We start from the raw sequence: 18,203 nt of genomic DNA, 5'->3' as shown, positions 1-18,203 counted from the left end.
TTGGCACTGAGCGCCAATAACCCTGGAGGCAAAATAAAAGGAAAAGAAAATTTCAGCCCAAACTTCAAATAAATATTTATCTGCAATTATAAGCATCACTGTAATAATGTACTTTGTAAACATTTATGCAAAATTATAAAAGATCAGAGTAAAATGGAAATATTCTAGTATTTTCTTCCATACCCCCAACGTGTCCTAACCTGTATTCCCTATGGGGGACACACATATCTACCACTATAATCCCGCTGCAGTCAAAGAGAAATACTAGGGGGTTCGGGCGGTAATGCAGCAGATTAAGCGCACACGGCGCCAAAGCATAAGGACCAGCCTAAGGAATCCCGTTTCGAACCCCCGGCTCCCCACCTATAGTGGGGGGGTCGCTTCACAAGCGGTAAGCAGATCTGCATGTGTCTATCTTTCTCTCCCCCTCTGTCTTCCTCTCCTCTCTCGATTTCTTTGTCCTATCCAACAACAACAGCAACAGCAATGACAACAATAACAACAAGGGTAACAAAATGGGAAAAATGGACTCTTGGAGCAGGGATTCGTAGTGCAGGCACCAAGCCCAAGCAATAACCCTGGAGGAGACATATATGCAAAAAAAGAGAGAAAGTTCTGAAAGAAGAGGGATCATGGCTGATTTTCCAGAATTCACGAACTTTAGAAGCTGAGACACTGAAGAACTCGGATTGCCTCAAGTGTGCCTTCTCTGAACCAGTGGCTACCTCACTGCTTTACACATAACTCATTTAATCCCCAAAGCAATACCTATACTGCAGGTACTATCTTTGAAGGAAAAAATCATATAAAATTATATTATATAATCATAAATCATAAAAATTTGCACCCTGCTATGTAAGTATGCATTACATATAATAAATATAATTATAAAGATACATATTATGTATATATGTGTGTATCTTCTCCTGTAACCTTGGTCAAGTCCCTTATTCATCATGGAGAGTAGGCACCAGAGACAGGGCAGCAGGACCTCACTCCGGCTCTGGTCCCGGGAAGCTCAGCTTATTGTCAGTCAAAACCTCCGGTGGGCAGCTTGGGCAGTTTGGGCTCTCTACGTTGCCTTTCTACGGTTTCCGGGGACTGACGGCAACAGGAAGGAAGCTGCCGGGTGTCGTGCCACAAGTGTCGTGCAGCGGGCGTCCTTTGCGGCAGGCCTGCGCGTCGTTCGCACATAGTCCAGTTCCGGCGCGTCCAGCGAGCGGACAAGGGCACATCTCTGTACGGCGGAACGGTAGGGGCTGCGTCCGTGCGCCGGGCAGCTGGGGCCACGGCCCCTTCCTTGTCCCGCGGTTCGTGTAACAGATCCTCTCCCGCCGAGTGGGAGGCGGTCCCCCCAGGCCCGGCGTATTTCTTGCGCTCCCAGCCCCCTTCGCCCAATGTCACCGATGCCGGTAGAGCGCACACCGCTGTCGGTTGTCTTTCCAGGCAAACTGCTTTCTAGAAGCCGCGTTTACCCTGATGTCCTCGCTCCCCATCCCTGCTCTCCAGGCCCCCCCTCACCAGCTCTCCGGCTCGGTTGCTCCCCCTCCTCGCTCACCCCCTCAGAGCCCATAAGCTGCAACCACGTCTGGGTCCTCAGTTTCCCCAGGACGCGCCCTGCAGCGGTGACTCGTGGCGGCGCTGCGGGGAGGGTCTGTCCGCCGACCTACAGGCATTTGGGACCCTCCTGGGTCCTCCTTCCCGGCGCGGGGGGTGGGGTGGGGGGTGTTTGCTGAGCAGTGTCCGCCCTGCAGCTGGGTGTCTCCCCCTTCTCCAGTGCCCGGGTCGTTATCACTCAATAAGCCACGCAACGAGCCGCCAAAATATTTTTTATTACATTATTTATTAAGGATATAGTGAGAGACCAGAGCACTGCCCAGTTCTGACTTGTGGTGCTGGGGACTGAACCTGGGACCTCAGAGCCTCAGGCATGAAAGTCTTTTGCATAACCATTAAGATTTCTCCCCAGCCCTGTTATCTGTTTATTGTATAGGGACATCCAGAAATCGAGAGAGGAGGGGAAGATGGGGGGGAGAGACCTGCAGCTCTACTTCACCACTTGTGAAGCTTTCCCCCTGCGGGGGAGGGGAGCTTTTGCGTTGTAATGTGTGCGCTCAACCGGGTGCACCACCACTCGGCCCCGGAAATTTTTTATTTTACTGTGAGAGACGGGAGTGGGGTGGGTAGAGATCAGAGCACTGATCAGCTCTGGCTTATGCTGGTCTGGGGATTGAACCTGAGACCTTGGAGCCTCAGGCACGAAAGTCTCTTTACATAACCATTATGCTGTCTCCCCTAGTCCGCCCCGGAAATTTTAAAAAATTAAATTCAACTGTAAGTCTACCCTCTGCACATACTTATATTGAGTTGTTTGTGTGTACACTTCCTGTTTTTAAAGAAAAAAAAAGCTGTTTTTCTTTGATATTGTTGGCCCCACCCCCTTTGTAAGATTGTATTTATTTATTATTGGATAGAGACAGAACAGAATTGAGAGAGGAGGGGAAGATAGAAAGGGAGAGAGACACCTGCAGTCCTGCTTCACCACTCTTGGAGCTTTCCCTCAGCAGGTGGGGACCAGGGGCTTGAAGCTGTAGTGTGTGCACTTAACCAGGTGCACCCCCACCTGGCCCTTTTTTTAATCAGAGCACTCTGGTTTATGGTGGTGTGGAGGGTTGAATTTGGGACTTCAGAATCTCAGGCATAAGAGTCTCTGCATAATCATTATGCTAACAACCCCACTTTCCTCCTCCATTTTTTTATTTTCCCATTTAAGTTTTTTTTTTTTTTTTAGTTATTATTGATGTCGTTGTTGGATAGGACAGAGAGAAATGGAGAGAGGAGGGAAAGACAGAGGAGGAGAGAAAGATAGACTCCTGCAGACCTGCTTCACCGCCTGTGAAGCGACTCCCCTGCAACTGCGGAGCTGGGGGCTCAAACCGGGATCCTTATGCCTATTTGCCTGTTGTTGCACATTAAATTGAACTCATTTCCCCTTAGGTTTGGAAGCTATACCTGGGCCCTGCTGTCAGGGCCCTCATTGTTCATTAAGGAGATACTCAAATGAGTGATCCATTGTAGCAGTGTACAGATTAATCCTATGAGAAACCAGAAGGCTGTGATAACACAGAAGAGGCCCTTGGGTTTCAGGATGGTTTCTTTGGAAAAGCATTTCAGTTGATATGGATAAGCAATGCAAATGTGTTCAGCATACAAAGCGCTGGGGATCAAATTTGGGGCTTCAATTGAGAGTCTAGTATTTTTACCTCTTGCTCTACCTCCCAGTCTTCCAGTGCTTGTTTTTTCATTGTTCTTTTTGGTTAATTTCTCAGTCATTTTTTTTTTTTTTAACCAGAGCACTGCTTAGCTCTGTCTTATGGTGATGCAGGGGATTGAATCTGGGACTTTGGAGCCTCAGGCTTGAGAGTCTGTTTGCATAACCATTATGCTGTCTTCCCCTGCCCAGTTTCTCAGATCTTCCATGGCTTAGATCCCATGACTATTCTCTCTTTTTTTTTCTGAGTCCTCTTCTATTTTCTCTCACTAGAGAATGAGAGAGAGAGAGAGAGAGAGAGAGAGAGAAAACATTACAGTACCTCTCCACCACTCTTGCTGCCTGTGAAGCTTGCCTCCTGTAGGTTCTCCCAAGTTGAGACCAGGGCTTAAACCCAGGTCTTGCCAGGTAATTGCCCTCTACTGGGTAAGCCACCTGCTAGTCTCCCATATAAATATCTTTTTCTAACTGGAGAGATAGGTAGTCAAGTAAAGTGTGTGTGTTGCTATGCACATGACCCAGGTTCCAACCCCAACAGTACATGGAGAGTACGGTGGCAATCAGGGACATGTAGCTGCTGTGTTATGCTTGTCACTATCTTAATGGGGGGGGGGGGGCTGCAGTAAAATAGTGCATGGTTTCATCATCACCAACAATAACAGCAAAAAAAGACTTTTCAGTAGGGAGAGAATTTTTTATGCTTTTGTTTTTCTCTGCCAGGGTTTTAATTTATTATTATTGTTATCTTTATTTATTAAATAGAGATAGCCAGAAATCAAGAGGTTAGGGGGAAATAGAGAGGAAGAGAGTGGTCTAGGAGGTGGCACAGTGGATAAAGCATTGGACTCACAAGCATGAGGCCCTGAGTTCAATCCCCAGCAGCACATGGACCAGAATGATGTCTGGTTCTATCACCCTCTCTCTTTTCCCGCCTATCTTCTTCATAAATAAATACATCTTAAAAAGAGAAAGAGACACCTGCGGCACTTCACCACTCATGAAGCTTTCCCCCTGCAGGTGGGGACTGGGGACTCACACCCGGGTCCTTCCACGTTGTAACATGTGCACTCAACCATGTGCAGCGCCACCCACTCTCTCTGCCAGGGTATTTATACCTGCACAATTCTGCCACTCCAGTGGACTTTTGTAAGAGAAGAGGAGATAATGCATTAAAAATAAATAGTAACTTTAAAAATGCTGATTGATGGGGGTCGGCCAGTAGCGCAGCGGGTTAAGTGCACGTGGCGCAAAGCGCAAGGACCCGCTTAAGGATCCCGGTTTCAGCTTCCGGCTCCCCACCTGCAGGGCAGTCGCTTCAGGGGCGGTAAAGCAGGTCTGCAGGTGTCTATCTTTCTCTCCCCCTCTTTGTCTTCCCCTCCTCTCACCATTTCTCTCTGTCCTATCCAACAACGAATGGACATCAACAACAACAATAATAACCACAACAAGGCTATAACAACAAGGGCAACAAAAGGGGGGAAAATAGCTTCCAGGAGCAGTGGATTCATGGTGCAGGCACCGAGCCCAGCAATAATCCTGGAGGCCAAAAAAATGCTGATTGATGTATTACTAATAATAGAGAAGGAGGATTAGAAAATTACTTTGACATATTGCAGTGCTGGGAGCCGAGTGTGGACCTCAGGTTTGAGAGTCCAATACTTTAATCCACGTGCTACCTCTCGAATTGCTGTGTATTGGGTTTTTTTGTTTGTTCTTTGCATTGCTTTTTAAAATATTTTTTTATTTTCCTTTTTGTTGCCCTTGTTTTTGTCGTTATTATTGTTGTTATTGATGTCGTTGCTGGATAGGACAGAGAGAAATGGAGAGAGGAGGGGAAGACAGAGGAGGAGAGAAAATAGACACGGCAGAGCTGCTTCGCCGTTTGTCAAGCCAGGGGCTTGAACTGGGATCCTTAAGCCAGTCCTTGCACTTTGCTCCATGTGCGCTTAACCTGCTGCGTTACAACCCGACCCCCTGCATTGCTTTTTTTAATTCTTGTTTTCTGCCCCTTGGATTTTGTTCATAAATGGGGCAGGGGGGCACCTATCTAATAAAAGCATTTCGTGAAAGGAATTGGAACTAGTACATGTTTTATGGGGACTATTTATCGTAATTCATTTTTCTTAGAAATTCCTCATTTGATTGTTGATGTTCATAGTGTTATTTCTTTTTTCCATCTTTGGTTTCAGCCATGCCTTTCTTTGATATACAGAAAAGGCTGGGCATTCACCTAGACACTGGGTTGACAATCCAAAGTGCTGAACAGCCTTTCAAGATCCCAGCTCGATGCCATGCTTTTGAGAAAGAGTGGATAGAATGTGCACATGGAATCGGTCGCACTCGGGCAGAGAAGGAGTGCAAGTTAGAATTGGAAGATTTCTCAGAATGTTTGCTTCGGACAAAAACGGTGAGAAATGGTGAACATTGTAGCTGCCTTCTTTGGGATTAGTTTTAAGTGTGTGTTTTGTTTTTGTTTATTTTGATTATTTCATGTTAAGAGTTTTATATCAAGAGAGCTGTCAGAGTACCACTCTGATGCCTGCAATGCCAGGGCTCGAAATGGGAGCCTCAGGCATCTGATTTCTTCACTCTACCAATTGAGCTGTTGCCTCAGCTGCACCCCTAACTCATCTTTCCTTTTTTTAATGTTTATTTATTTATTTCGGATAGAGACAGAGAAATTGAGAGAGATGGGGGAGAGGTGGAAAGGCACTTATAGCACGGCTTCACAGCTTCTGAAGCTTTACCCCTGATGGTAGGGACCAGGGTTTTGAACCCAGGTCCTTATGCATTGTGACATGTACCCTCTACTGAGGGCGCCACACCCTTTTTTTTTTTTTTTTTTAATTTATGGGAGTTGGGCAGTAGTGCAGTAGGTTAAGCGCTCGTGGCACGAAGTGCAAGGACTGGCATAAGGATCCCAGTTCGAGCCCCTGGCTCCCCGCCTATAGTGGAGTAGCTTCACAGTCAGTGAAGCATGTCTGCAGGTGTCTCTCTTTTTCTCCCCCTCTCTATCTTCTCCTCCTCTCTCCATTTCTCTCTGTCTTATCCAACAACGACAACATCAGTAACAACAAAAGTAATAACTGGGAATCGGGCTGTAGCGCAGTGGGTTAAGCGCAGGTGGCGCAAAGCACAAGGACTGGCATAAGGATCCCGGTTCGAACCCCGGCTCCCCACCTGCAGAGGAGTCGCTTCACAGGCGGTGAAGCAGGTCTGCAGGTGTTTATCTTTCTCTCCTCCTCTCTGTCTTCCCCTCCTCTCTCCATTTCTCTTTGTCCTATCCAACAACGACAACAACAATAATAACTACAACAATAAAACAACAAGGGCAACAAAAGGGAATAAATAAATAAAATAAATATTTTTTTAAAAAAAGTAATAACTACAACAACAAAAAACAAGGGCAACAAAAGAGAAAATAAATAAATATAAAAAATTAAAAATATATTTTACTTAATGAGATACAGAGAGAGTGAGAGAAACAGACCAGATTACTGCTTAGCTCTGGCATATGGTGGTGCTGGGGATGGAACTGGGACCTCAGAGCCTCAGGCATAAAAGGCTTATTTATTTACTTACTTATTTATTTATTACCAGAGCACTGCTCAGCTCTGGCTTATGGTGGTACAGGGGATTAAACCTGAGACTTTTTGAAGCCTTAAGCATCAGAGTCTGTTTGAATAACCATTATGCTATCTACCCCTGCCCTCAGGATTTTTTTTTTAACTTTATTTAATTTGATAGGACAGAGAGAAAGGGGATAGAGGAGAGACACCTGCAGCACTGCTTCACCACTTGTGAAGTTTTTCTCTTGCAGGTGTGGATCAGGGACTTGAACCTGGGTCCTTGTGCATGGTAACATGAGCACTTAGCCAGGTGTGTCACCACCCGCCCCCTCCCCCCAATTTTCTTTTAATTATCTTTTTTTACTTATTGGATAGAGACAGCCAGAAATTGAGAGGCTAGGGGGAGATTGGGAGAGAGAGACACCTGCAGCACTGCTTCATCACTTGCAAAGCTTTCCCCTCCAGGGAGGGACCAGAGGCTCCAAACCAGGTACTTGTACACTGTAACAGCCAGGGGTGTCACTGCCCACCCCCAGTTGTTCTCAGTGGGAACATTTTCTTCCTTTTTAATTTACAGGAGCACCCTAATCCTTAAGATTAGTGGGATATTTGAGTGATTGTACTAACTCTTCATGATTTCTTGAATATTTAGTCATGCACTCAACAATTTTGGAGTACTATTATATTAGGAACTCCTCCAGGCACTTGGAGTATAGGAGCAAATAACCCCTGCCCTATTGAAGCTTATATTCAGAGTGGTGAAAGTGGGGCAGAAAATTGACAAGGAAGTTAAAAGATGGTATGTCAGGTACTTATCAGGCTATAGGGAAATGCATGAGGAAAGAAGGACAGAAGGCATTGAGCTAAGTAGATGTTCTTTGTTTATTTTGCCTCCAGGGTGATTGCTGAGGCTTGGTGCCTGCACTATGAATCCACTGCTCCTGGAGGCCATTTTTTACCTTTTGTTGCCCTTATTATTATTGTTATTGCTGTCATTGTTAGGGCAGAGAGAAATCGAAAGAGGAAGGGAAGACAGGGGAGAGAAAGATAGACACCTGCAGACCTGCTTCACTGCTTGTGAAGTGACTCCCCTGCAGGTGAGGAGTGGGCCCCCTGGGATCCTTGCACCATGTGCGCTGAACCTGCTGCACTGTCGCCTGGCCCCAGTAGCTGCTCTTTTAAATGGGCTCAGAGAGGATCTCAGAAGCAGAAGGCATATGATCAGAGACTTATAGAAGGTGAGCCATGTTAATGTAAGAGAAGAATGTTTCTGCCAGAGGAACATTCTCAGTTGGAGCGAAGATGAAAGAAACTAAAAGATATATAGATAGGTCTCATTAGTCAGAGGGTTCACTTTTTTTTTTTTTTTTTTAACCAGAGCACTGCTCAGCTCTGGTTTATGGTGATGGTTCAGGGGATTGAACCTGGGACTTCAAAGCCTCAGGGATGGGAATCTCTGCACAACCACTATGCTGTCTACTCCTGCCCTCATTCCCCACTCCTCCTCTTTTCTGGTAAGATGGAAAGTAATTGAGTTTGGTTGGTTTTTCTTGTTTGTTTTTCAAGAATTTACTTATTATTTTTTAATATTGTATTTATTTTTCATTCTCTTTATTGGATAGAGATAGCCAGAAATCAAGAGGTGAGGGAGTGATAGGAAGGAGAAACTGAGAGACACCTGCAGCCCTGCTTCACCACTCACAAAGCTTTCCCCCCGCAGGTGGGGACCTGGGGCTCGAACTTGGGTTCTTGCACATTGTAATCTGCACACTCAACCAGATGTGCCACCGACTGGCCCCAAGAATTTATTATTTATTCATGAGAAAGATAGGAGAGAGAGAAAAAAATCAGACATCACTCTGGTACATGTGCTGCTGGGGATTGAATTTAGGACTTCATGCTTGAGAGTCCCAACGCTTTATCCACTGTGCTACCTCCCAGGCCACTATTTTTTATTTTATTGAGAGGATTAATGAATAAAGGGGAGAATAAAAGAAAAATATTTATAGTCAACAGTAATCACAGCTACTGGTGCATGTGTAAAATTTGTTTTCTGGTAGAAGTAGATAGCATAATGGTTATGCAAACAGACTTTCATGCCTGAGGCTCCATAGTCCCAGGTTCAGTCCCCTTCACCACCATAAGCCAGAGCAGAGCAGTTTTCTGGTAAAAATATGTGTATGAAGCAGGTCTGCAGGTATAAGTGTCTATCTCTCCCTGTCTCTGTCTTCCCCTCCTCTCTCAATTTCTCTCTGTCCTATCCAATTTAAAAAAAAAATGGTGGGAGTTGGGCGGTAGTGCAGCGGGTTAAGCGCACGTGGTGCAAAGCACAAGGACCGACGTAAGGATCCCAGTTTGAGCCCCCAGCTCCCCGCCTGCAAGGGAGTCAGTCGCTTCATAGGTGGTGAAGCAGGTCTGCAGGTGTCTATCTTTCTCTCCCCCCTCTATCTTCCCCTCCTCTCTCCATTTCTCTCTGTCCTATCCAACAACGATGACATCAATAACAACAACGATAACTACAATAATAAAACAACAAGGGAAACAAAAAGGAATAAATAAAATAATAAAAAAAGAAATAAAAAATTTTTTTTTTAAATGGAGAAAATGGCCTCCAGGATCAGTGTATTCATAGTGTAGGCACCAAGCCCCAGCAATAACCCTGGAGGCAAAAAAAAAAAAAAGAGAGAGAGAGAGACCTGCAGCACTGCTTCACAACTTGTGAAGCTTTCCGCCTACAGGTGGGGACTGGGGGCTTGAACCTGGTTTCTTGTGTATTATAACAGGTGCACCACCACCTGGCATAATGTGTTGAGTTTTTTTTTTTTCTACCAGAGCACTGCTCAGCTCTGGTTTTTGTTGGTGCCAGAGATTGAACCTGGGTCCTCTGATGCCTCAGAAATCAAAGTCTGTTGTGTAAACTGCAATTGCTGTGTTATTTCCTCTGCTTCCAAGAGAGAGAGGGAGAGTTTGTCTTTAGGACATCACTGCTTCAAACTTACTTTTTCAGAGAGAAAAGGTGAAGCAGGTAATCCATGAGCTGGGCAGTGGATAAAGCGTTAAGACTCTTAAGCATGAGGTCCTGAGTTTGATCCCTGGTATCACATGTACCAGAGTGATGTCTGGTTCTCTCCTATCTTTCTCATTAATAAATAAATAAAATCTTTATAAGAAAAGGAAAAAATGAGTGAGATAGAAAGGGCAAAGAGAGAAGAAACCACAACACTAAAGCTTCCTTCAGTGCGGTGGGAGCCATGCTTGAACGTGTAACACATGGCAAAGCAGCACACTGTCCAAGTGAATATATTTTCTCTCTTCTCAGAAGTATTTCTGTATACAGGGAGAGAGAGAGGAGAGTTGAGAATAAGAACAAACCAACCAGAGAATCACTCTGGTATATGTGGTGGTAGGGATAGAAGCTAGGACCTCATGTTTGAGAGTCCAGTAACTTATCACTGCTCCAACTTCCAGACCACAGTTGAATATTTTCTGTTACAGAACCTGTGAATTTTTGGTTCTCATACAATCTTGCATAGTTTGGCTTTCACTTGTTGGGAAGCAGTCAGTGCCCTGTCTGAGGAGAAGAGGCAAAAATCAGGGCTCAGCAATGACAGCTATTTGAGCATGTATCTGGTCTTTATTTTAGTTTGATACAAAGAATGTATGTTAGCTAGATTATCTCAGCTATATCACCTACACTTGTCTCTTTTTAAAATTTTTATCTACTATTTTTTAAAATATTTAAAGGGGCTGGATGATGGCATACCTGACTGAGAGCACATGTTACCATGCACCTGGATCCAGTTTCAAGCTCCCCAACTCCCACTACAGGGGGGAAGTTTCGTGAGTGGTAAAGCAGTGAGGCTTCCTCCCTGTAGGTGGAACCAGGGCCTTGAACTTGTAGGTCTTTGAGCATGATGATGCATCTTCAACTAGGTATGCCACCGTGTGGTCCCTACATATGTTTCTTAATGTTTTTTTATTCCTTTATTTATTTTTGTAAATGCCTATATTCATATGTATGATTTTTGTTACATATTATTTTTGTTTAATTATTATTGTCCTTTTTAAAAGATTTTTTTTTTTAAATATTTCATTTATCCATGAGAAAGACAGGAGGAGAGAGAAAGAACCAAACATCACTCTAGTACGTGTGCTGCTGGGGATTGAACTCAGGACCTCATGGTTGAGAGGCTAATGTTTTATCCACTGCATCATCTCCCAAACCACTTTAAAAGATTTTTATGTATTTATTAGTACAAGATAGAAAGAGAACCAAGGCATCACTCTGGTCCATGAGCTGTCAAAGATTGAACTCAGAACATTGTACTTGCAAGTTTGACTTCACTGCGCCACTTCTAGGGTCTCTATGTTACTTTCAAGGAGGTATTATGTAGACTGAAATGTGAGAACTTGAGAGATGATTTCAAGTTAGTCCTTTATAAAGTTTTGTACCAGAGCACTGTTCAACTCTGGCTTATGGTAGGACTGGGGGACTGAACCTGGGACTTTGGAGCCTAAGCATGAAATTTTATTTGCATAACCACTATGCTATCTCCCCAGCCTGTAAAGTGTTTTTATTTTATTTTATTATCTTTATTTAATTTTGGATAGAGAGAGCCAGAAATTGAGAGGGGAGGGGGAGATAGAGAAACCTGCAGCATTGCTCCACTGCTTGCGAAGCTTTCCCCCTGCAGATGGAGACTGGGGCTCAAACCTGGGTCTTTGTGCATTGTAACATGTGTGCTCAACCAGGTGCACCACCAACCTAGCCCCTAAAGTATTTTTTAAAGAAATTTATTGGGAACTTTTGTGAACAGTATAGTAGTACTGTGGCATCTCCCTCTTTGATTTTTGTTTTTTAACTTTTTTTACAATTTAATTCTTCTGTTCGTTAGGACAGAGAGAAGTTGAGAGGTGAAAAGGAGAGGGGGAGAGAGAGAGAGGGAGACTTGTAGCAAGGCTTCATAGTTTGTGAGTTTCCCTCCTGCAGCTAGGGACATAGGACTTTAAACTGGGTCCTTGCACGTGGGAAGATGTGCACTCAACCAGGTGCATCACCACACCCGGCCCACTTGCCTTTCTTCCTTTCTTTTCTTTTTTCTTATTTTCTTTCTTTCCCTGTTTCTGGGACTTCAACACTGTAGGTTGACTTTTTCAGATGGAGATGGAGAGACTGAAGGGGTATAGGAAAGATACCACAGCACTGAAGCTTCCTGCAGTGTGGTGGAGGCTGGGCTCAAATCTGGGTTATGTACATGATAACACATGCTATCCACGTGGGCCCTCTTGCTCACCTCTCTGCCTGAAACTAAACGGCTAAGGGGTCACTGAAAGTAGTGGGAATCATATAGGCACAGGGCCCCAATAGACAATTAAAAAGATAGATTTTTATGAAAGAGAGAAAAGATGTGCATTGTACACATCAGAATGCCACTCTGCATATATGCCACTCTGCTGGAAATTAAACGTGGGACCACAGACCCTACAAGTTCTGTAATTCTGGCCACCTTTACCATTTCTGCAGTTTCTGCAGCCGTTGATTGCTGGTCTGCATCTCCTCCTAACAAGTACTTTTTGCTTTTGACAGATTCATCGTCTGAATGCCATTAGGAAACAACGGAATAAGCTGATAAAGGAAGGGAAGTACACACCTCCACCTCACCACCTGGGCCAGGAAGAACCTCGGCCTTGAGCAGAGTAGCTGCTGATGCCTGGAGGCTGATTTTCACGTTCTCTTCTTCACTGGAAAGTTTATTTACTGAAAACCTATTTGTGAAAGTGTCTAAAAATAAAGGGTTCCTCTATCCTATTTGTTCTATTTTTCCTTACACCATACTTTTCTGTAATGAGACCACAACCCCCCCCCCTTTTTTTTTTTTTGATCTGGAAAAATGCCTTAGTAATTAGCATGCAGGAAATACTATGAATATTTAAAAATATTGTTTATTTCAGATAGAGACAAGAATTAAAAGGGAAAGATATCATATATAGAAATATATATGGTATCATATCATATCTATATTATTCTGGTTTATTTTCTACTAAAAAAACAAGATTTAGATTGGGAGGAGGTAATAGATCAGATGTGGCTTAATGAAAAGGTCTTGAAAGTCTAACTTTAAGGCTAAGAAAATGCTAAAGTCAGATAACAATTTTGAAGAAGCAAGCAAAGCCATTGTTTTATTTATTTATTTTTAAAATATTTATACAACTTCACCAATGTGTCCTGGAACCCCACCTCTCCAAAGCCCTACCCCACTAGGGAAAGGTAGAAACAGGCTAGGAGTATGGATCAACCTATCAACACCCATGCCCAGTGGAGAAGCAATTACAGAAGCCAGACCTCTTGCCTTCTGCACCTCATAAAACCTTCGGTCCATACTCTCCAGAGAGGTACAGAGTAAGAAAGCTTCCAGTGAGGGGGATGAGAGATGGAACCCTGGTGGTGGGAGTTGTATGGAATTATACCCCTCTTATCCCACAATTTTGTTGATCATTAATTGAATCAATAATAAAATAATTTACTTCACAAGATACAGAGAAAAAGACCAGAGCACTGCTCAGCTGTGGCTTATGATAGTACTGGGAACGGTACCCGAAAGAGATTTTTTTTTTCTGCCAAGGTTATTACTGGGGTTCCGTGCCAGCTCTACAAAACCACTATTCCTGGCAGCCACTTTTTTTCTTTCATCAATTTTATATTATTTTTATTAATTTATTTTATTTTTACCAGAGCACTGCTCAGCTCTGGCTTATGGTGGTGCTGGGGATTGAAGCTGGGACCTTTAGTGTCTCGGGCATGAAAGGCTTTCTGCTTAACTATTATGCTATCTCCCCAGCCTCTCTCTCTCCCCTTTTTTTTTTTTCCTGATTTGTATTAGGACAGAGAGAACTTGAGAGAAGACAGGGAGATAGAGAGTGAGAAAGACGCCTGCAGACCAGCCTTACCACTAGTGAAGGGGGACCCCCTGCAGATGAGGAGTGGGGTCTAAACCTGGACCCTTGTACTTGGTAATATGTGTGTTTAACCAGGTGCACCACCTCCTGGCCTTGCCGCCAGGGCTTTTGATGGGGCTTTCATGCCTGCATGACTCCACTGCTCCTTGATTTTCTTTTTTTTTTTTTTTTTAGGACAGAGAAATGGAGAAAGGAGGGGAAGACAGAGGGGGAGAGAAAGATAGACACCTGCAGACCTGCTTCACCGCCTGTGAAGCGACTCCCCTGCAGGTGAGGATCTGGGGGCTTGAACCAGGATCCTTACGTCAGTCCTTGCGCTTTGCTCCACATGCGCTTAACCTGCTGTGCTACTGCCCAACTCCCCATTGTCCCTCTTATCTTCCCCTGCCCTCTCAATTTTTCTCTGACCTATTGAATAAAGTAGAAAAAAAGGGAAATGGCTGCTCAGAGCCATGGATTTTGCAGTGCAGGCACTGAGCCTCAGCAATAACCCTGAAGGCAAAAAAAAAAGCAATATATATTATATTAGTCTACTTTTCAGGCTACTCAATAGGATAGATATTTCTGAACCAAAAATTGGATTTTTCTTTGCATTAAATCTATAGATTATTTTTGCACTGACATCTCCATTTATATCTTCTTTAATTTCAGCAAATTTTTTTGTACTTTTCAGTATACAAGTTTCTCACCTCCTTTGTTAGTTCCTAAGGATTTTTTTTTTCAATGCTATTATAAATGGAACTGGCTTTGTAATTTCCTTTTCAGGTTGTTTATTGTTAGTCTTGCAGCATTCTGAGTCATAAATGTTAGCTGTAGGACTTCTATAATATAAGGTTCTCAAAGGGAAAGTACATTGTGTCCTAGTGTCAAAATTAAGGGATTTGGCATTTGAGCAGGGCCTTATTTATTCCTTGTGGTACAGGACAAATCTTCAAGCATCATTTTTTTTTTAAACTAATCACTAATTAATCAGTGAAGAAGCAGTGCTTTCGGCAAGATCCCATGCCATGACCCTGTGTTCAGTTGTTTTGTTGTGCTCTGTACAAGTCCAGAATAGGACTTGTACAGAGCATCCATATTTTTGGAAAATCTGAGAGGCCAATTGTAAGTGCCAGAGACAAAAGCAGAATATTAATCAAGGCTTACAGTAGGAGCTTGCCCTCTTAACCTAAGATAGCTTTTATTGCTGAGCTCTGGTATAGAATGAAAGGAGACCAGATCCTGTTAGATTGTATTTACCTCATGATAGAGAACACTTAATGGTGGATGTTGGTGATGTCTTTACAGAATAGAAAAAGCCTTGATCTACATCAGATGCCCATGGCAATCTTGCCTCTTGGTTTTGTATGTTTTGCCAACTTTGTGCCTTAATTGCTTTTTTGAGAAAATAGGACAGCAAGATTATGAGCTGGTGAAAACAATGGGTCAGTTCCATAATCCTTGTTCTTTAAGCTGTTTGAATAAGTAGAGTTGGGAGTCGGGTGGTAGCGCAGTGGATTAAGCGCACATGGAGTGAAGCGCAAGGGCCGGTGTAAGGATCCCGGTTCGAGCCCCCAGCTCCCCACCTGCCGGGGAGTCACTTCACAGGTGGTGAAGCAGGTCTGCAGGTGTCTGTCTTTCTCTCCCCCTTTCTGTCTTCCCCTTCTCTCTCCATTTCTCTCCGTCCTATTTAACTATGACAGCATCAATAACAACAATAACTATAACAACAATAAAAAGCAACAAGGGCAACAGAAAGGTAAATAAATAAATATAAAAAATTGTTTATAGGAGGCCGGACAGTGGCGCACCTGGTTAAGCGCATGTATTATAATGCACAAGGACCCAGGTTCAAGCCCCCAGTCCCCACCTGCAGGGGGAAAGCTTTATGAGTGGTGAAGCAGGGCTACAGGTGTCTCTCTTTCTCTCTCCCTCTCTATTACCCCCTTCCCTCTTGATTTCTGGCTGTCTCTATCCAATAAATAAATATAATAAAAAAAATTTTTTTAATGTTTAAAAAAAATAAGTAGAGTTAGGAAGAACTGCATCTTTTTGACCAACTAGGTCAGTGCAAAGTAGAACTAAGGTTGGCGCCATGAGGGATAAAAAGGTGTGAAATTTCTTTGCAATTAACAATTAAAAGCTCTGAAAGATGAGCAGGTGAAAGAGCTCAGGACTTAGATACAAAAACAAAGAAAACCTGAAGAAGTAAGTAATTTCCTCTCATTTGTTACTCTTGCTCCTTTCCTGCACTTTGGGATATGGGATACAAATTTTTGGCCTGTACCCCCCCACACACACACACACATGCACTGCTAGGGCTTCATGTCTTCACAATTCTACCCCTCCTGGCATACATTATTACTATTCTCTCTATTTATTGGAAAGAAACAGAAATTGAGAGGGAAAGAGGAGAGAGGGAGACAAACTGAGAGAGACCTACAGCACTTCTTCACCACTCGCAAAGCTTTCCTTCTGTAGGTGGGACCGGAGGCTCAAACCTGGGTCTTTACACGTTGTAACATGTGCGTTCAACCAGGTGCACCAAAACCTAGCCCCTAGACTTTTTTTTTTTTTTCTTCAGAAGATAAGCAAAAGAAAGAGACGGGGCTGGGAGTCCAGCGGTTGTGCAGCAGGTTAAGCACACGTGGCATAAAGCGCAAGGATCAGCGTAAGGATCCGGGTTCGAGCCCTGGCTCCCCACCTGCAGGGGAGTCGCTTCACAGGCAGTAAAGCAGGTGTGCAGGTGTCTGTCTTTCTCTTCCCCTCCTCTCTCCATTTCTCTCTGTCCTATCCAACAGCAACATCAATAATAACTACAACAATAACACAACAAGGGCAACAAAAAGGGAATAAATATTAAAAAAGAAAAAAAGAAAGACGGGGATGGAGGGTAGATAGCATAAGGGTTATGCAAAGAGACTCATGCTTGAGACCCCGGAGTCCTAGGTTCAGTCCCCCACACTACCATAAACCAGAGCTGAACAGTGCTCTGGTTAAAGAGAGAGAGAGGGAGATACCAAAGCACTAATCATGAAGCTTCTTTGGTGCTCCCATGTGGTGTGTCAGGACTTTAACTTGTCCTTGAATGTGGTAAAGTGTGCACTCTACCTGGCCTGCGCTTTGTGACCTTGAGTGCCACCACTCAGAACACAAAGGAAACCTACTAAGTGCTTTGGCAACTACATTTACACTTTATTATTTTTAAATATTTATATATTGGATAGACAAGGAGAGAGACTAGGGGTCAGACGGTAATGCACCAGGTTGAGAGCACATAATGTGGAGCACAAGGATCCTGGGTCAAAACCCTGGTTCCCCACCTAGGGGGTCACTTCACAAGTGGTGAAGCAGGTCTGCAGGTATCTATATCTCCCCCTCTCCTTTTTTTAAAATAGTTTTTAAAGTATTTCATTTATTAATGAGAAAGATAGGAGAGAGAGAAAGAACCAGACATCATTCTGGTACATGTGCTGCTGGGGATTGAACTCAGGACCTCATGCTTGAGAATCCAATGTTTTATTCACTGTGCCACTTCCTGGACCACTCTCTCTGTCTTCCCCTCTTTCAATTTCTCTCTGTCCTATTCAACAACAACAGGGGTGGGGGAGGGTAGTCAGGAGCAATAACCCTGGAAGCAAAAAAAAAAAAAAGAGAGAGACTCCTTCCTTCTGCACCCCCAAAATAATTTTGATCCATACTTCCAGAGAGGAAGAAGTTAGGGGAAGATGACCAGACAGCTCTGAGCCCCAGTCCCACCAGGACCCAGAACTTTTGTGACCAGGAGCCTTTGTTTTTGTACCATCATCAGTACAGAAGAGAATCTGGAGAGCACCTGAGAAAGTCAGGAGCTGTTTTCCTTACTTGAGAGAAACGTAAAAAAGAAAGATGGGGGCCAGGCGGTGGCTCACCTGGTTAAGTGCTCACATTACAGTGCACAAGAACCCAGGTTCAAGCCCTTGGTCCCCACCTGAAGGGGGAAAGCTTCACAAGTGATGTAGCAGCGCTGTAAGTGTCTCTGTCTCTCCCTCTCCATCTCCCTCTCCTCTCTCAATTTCTGTCTATCCAATAATAAATAAAGTTAAAAAAAGAGAGAAGAAAGATGCATGGAAGTTGTAATAGGTGTAGGTGTACCTTAGAAATGAAGTGAAAGGGGGGCCGGGTGGTAGGTAGTGCAGGTGGTATTGTACCACCTTTGCACATGGTGCAAAGCTCAGGGACCAGCGGCACAAGGATCCCTGTTCGAGCCCCTGTCTCCCCACCTGTAGGAGGGGGCTGCTTCACCGGCAGTGAAGCAGCTCTGCAGGTGTATCTTTCTCTCCTACTCTGTCTTCCCCTCATCTTGCAATTTCTCTCTGTCCTATACAACAACAACAACAACAGCAGTAACAACAAGGGCACCAAGAGGGGAAAAAGGAGCCTCCAGG

At 44.0% G+C, this 18,203-nt stretch overlaps 1 protein-coding gene across 1 annotated transcript; it reads left to right on the top strand.

Annotated features, from left to right (window-relative positions):
- The first annotated feature begins 1,106 nt into the window (after positions 1-1,106).
- NDUFS5 (NADH:ubiquinone oxidoreductase subunit S5) lies at positions 1,107-12,649 on the top strand. The gene is made up of 3 exons (XM_007527095.3): positions 1,107-1,252; positions 5,461-5,678; positions 12,428-12,649. The coding sequence occupies exons 2-3, from the start codon at positions 5,463-5,465 to the stop codon at positions 12,530-12,532; spliced, it is 321 nt and encodes a 106-aa protein (XP_007527157.1). The 5' UTR covers positions 1,107-1,252; positions 5,461-5,462; the 3' UTR covers positions 12,533-12,649.
- The last annotated feature ends 5,554 nt before the right edge of the window (positions 12,650-18,203 follow it).

The sequence above is a fragment of the Erinaceus europaeus genome, chromosome 13, assembly GCF_950295315.1.
Source record: "Erinaceus europaeus chromosome 13, mEriEur2.1, whole genome shotgun sequence".
In the NCBI taxonomy this organism is placed as follows: domain Eukaryota; kingdom Metazoa; phylum Chordata; class Mammalia; order Eulipotyphla; family Erinaceidae; genus Erinaceus; species Erinaceus europaeus.
The sequence above is the reverse complement of the archived record's forward strand: the minus strand, read 5'-3'. Positions and strand labels throughout refer to the sequence as shown.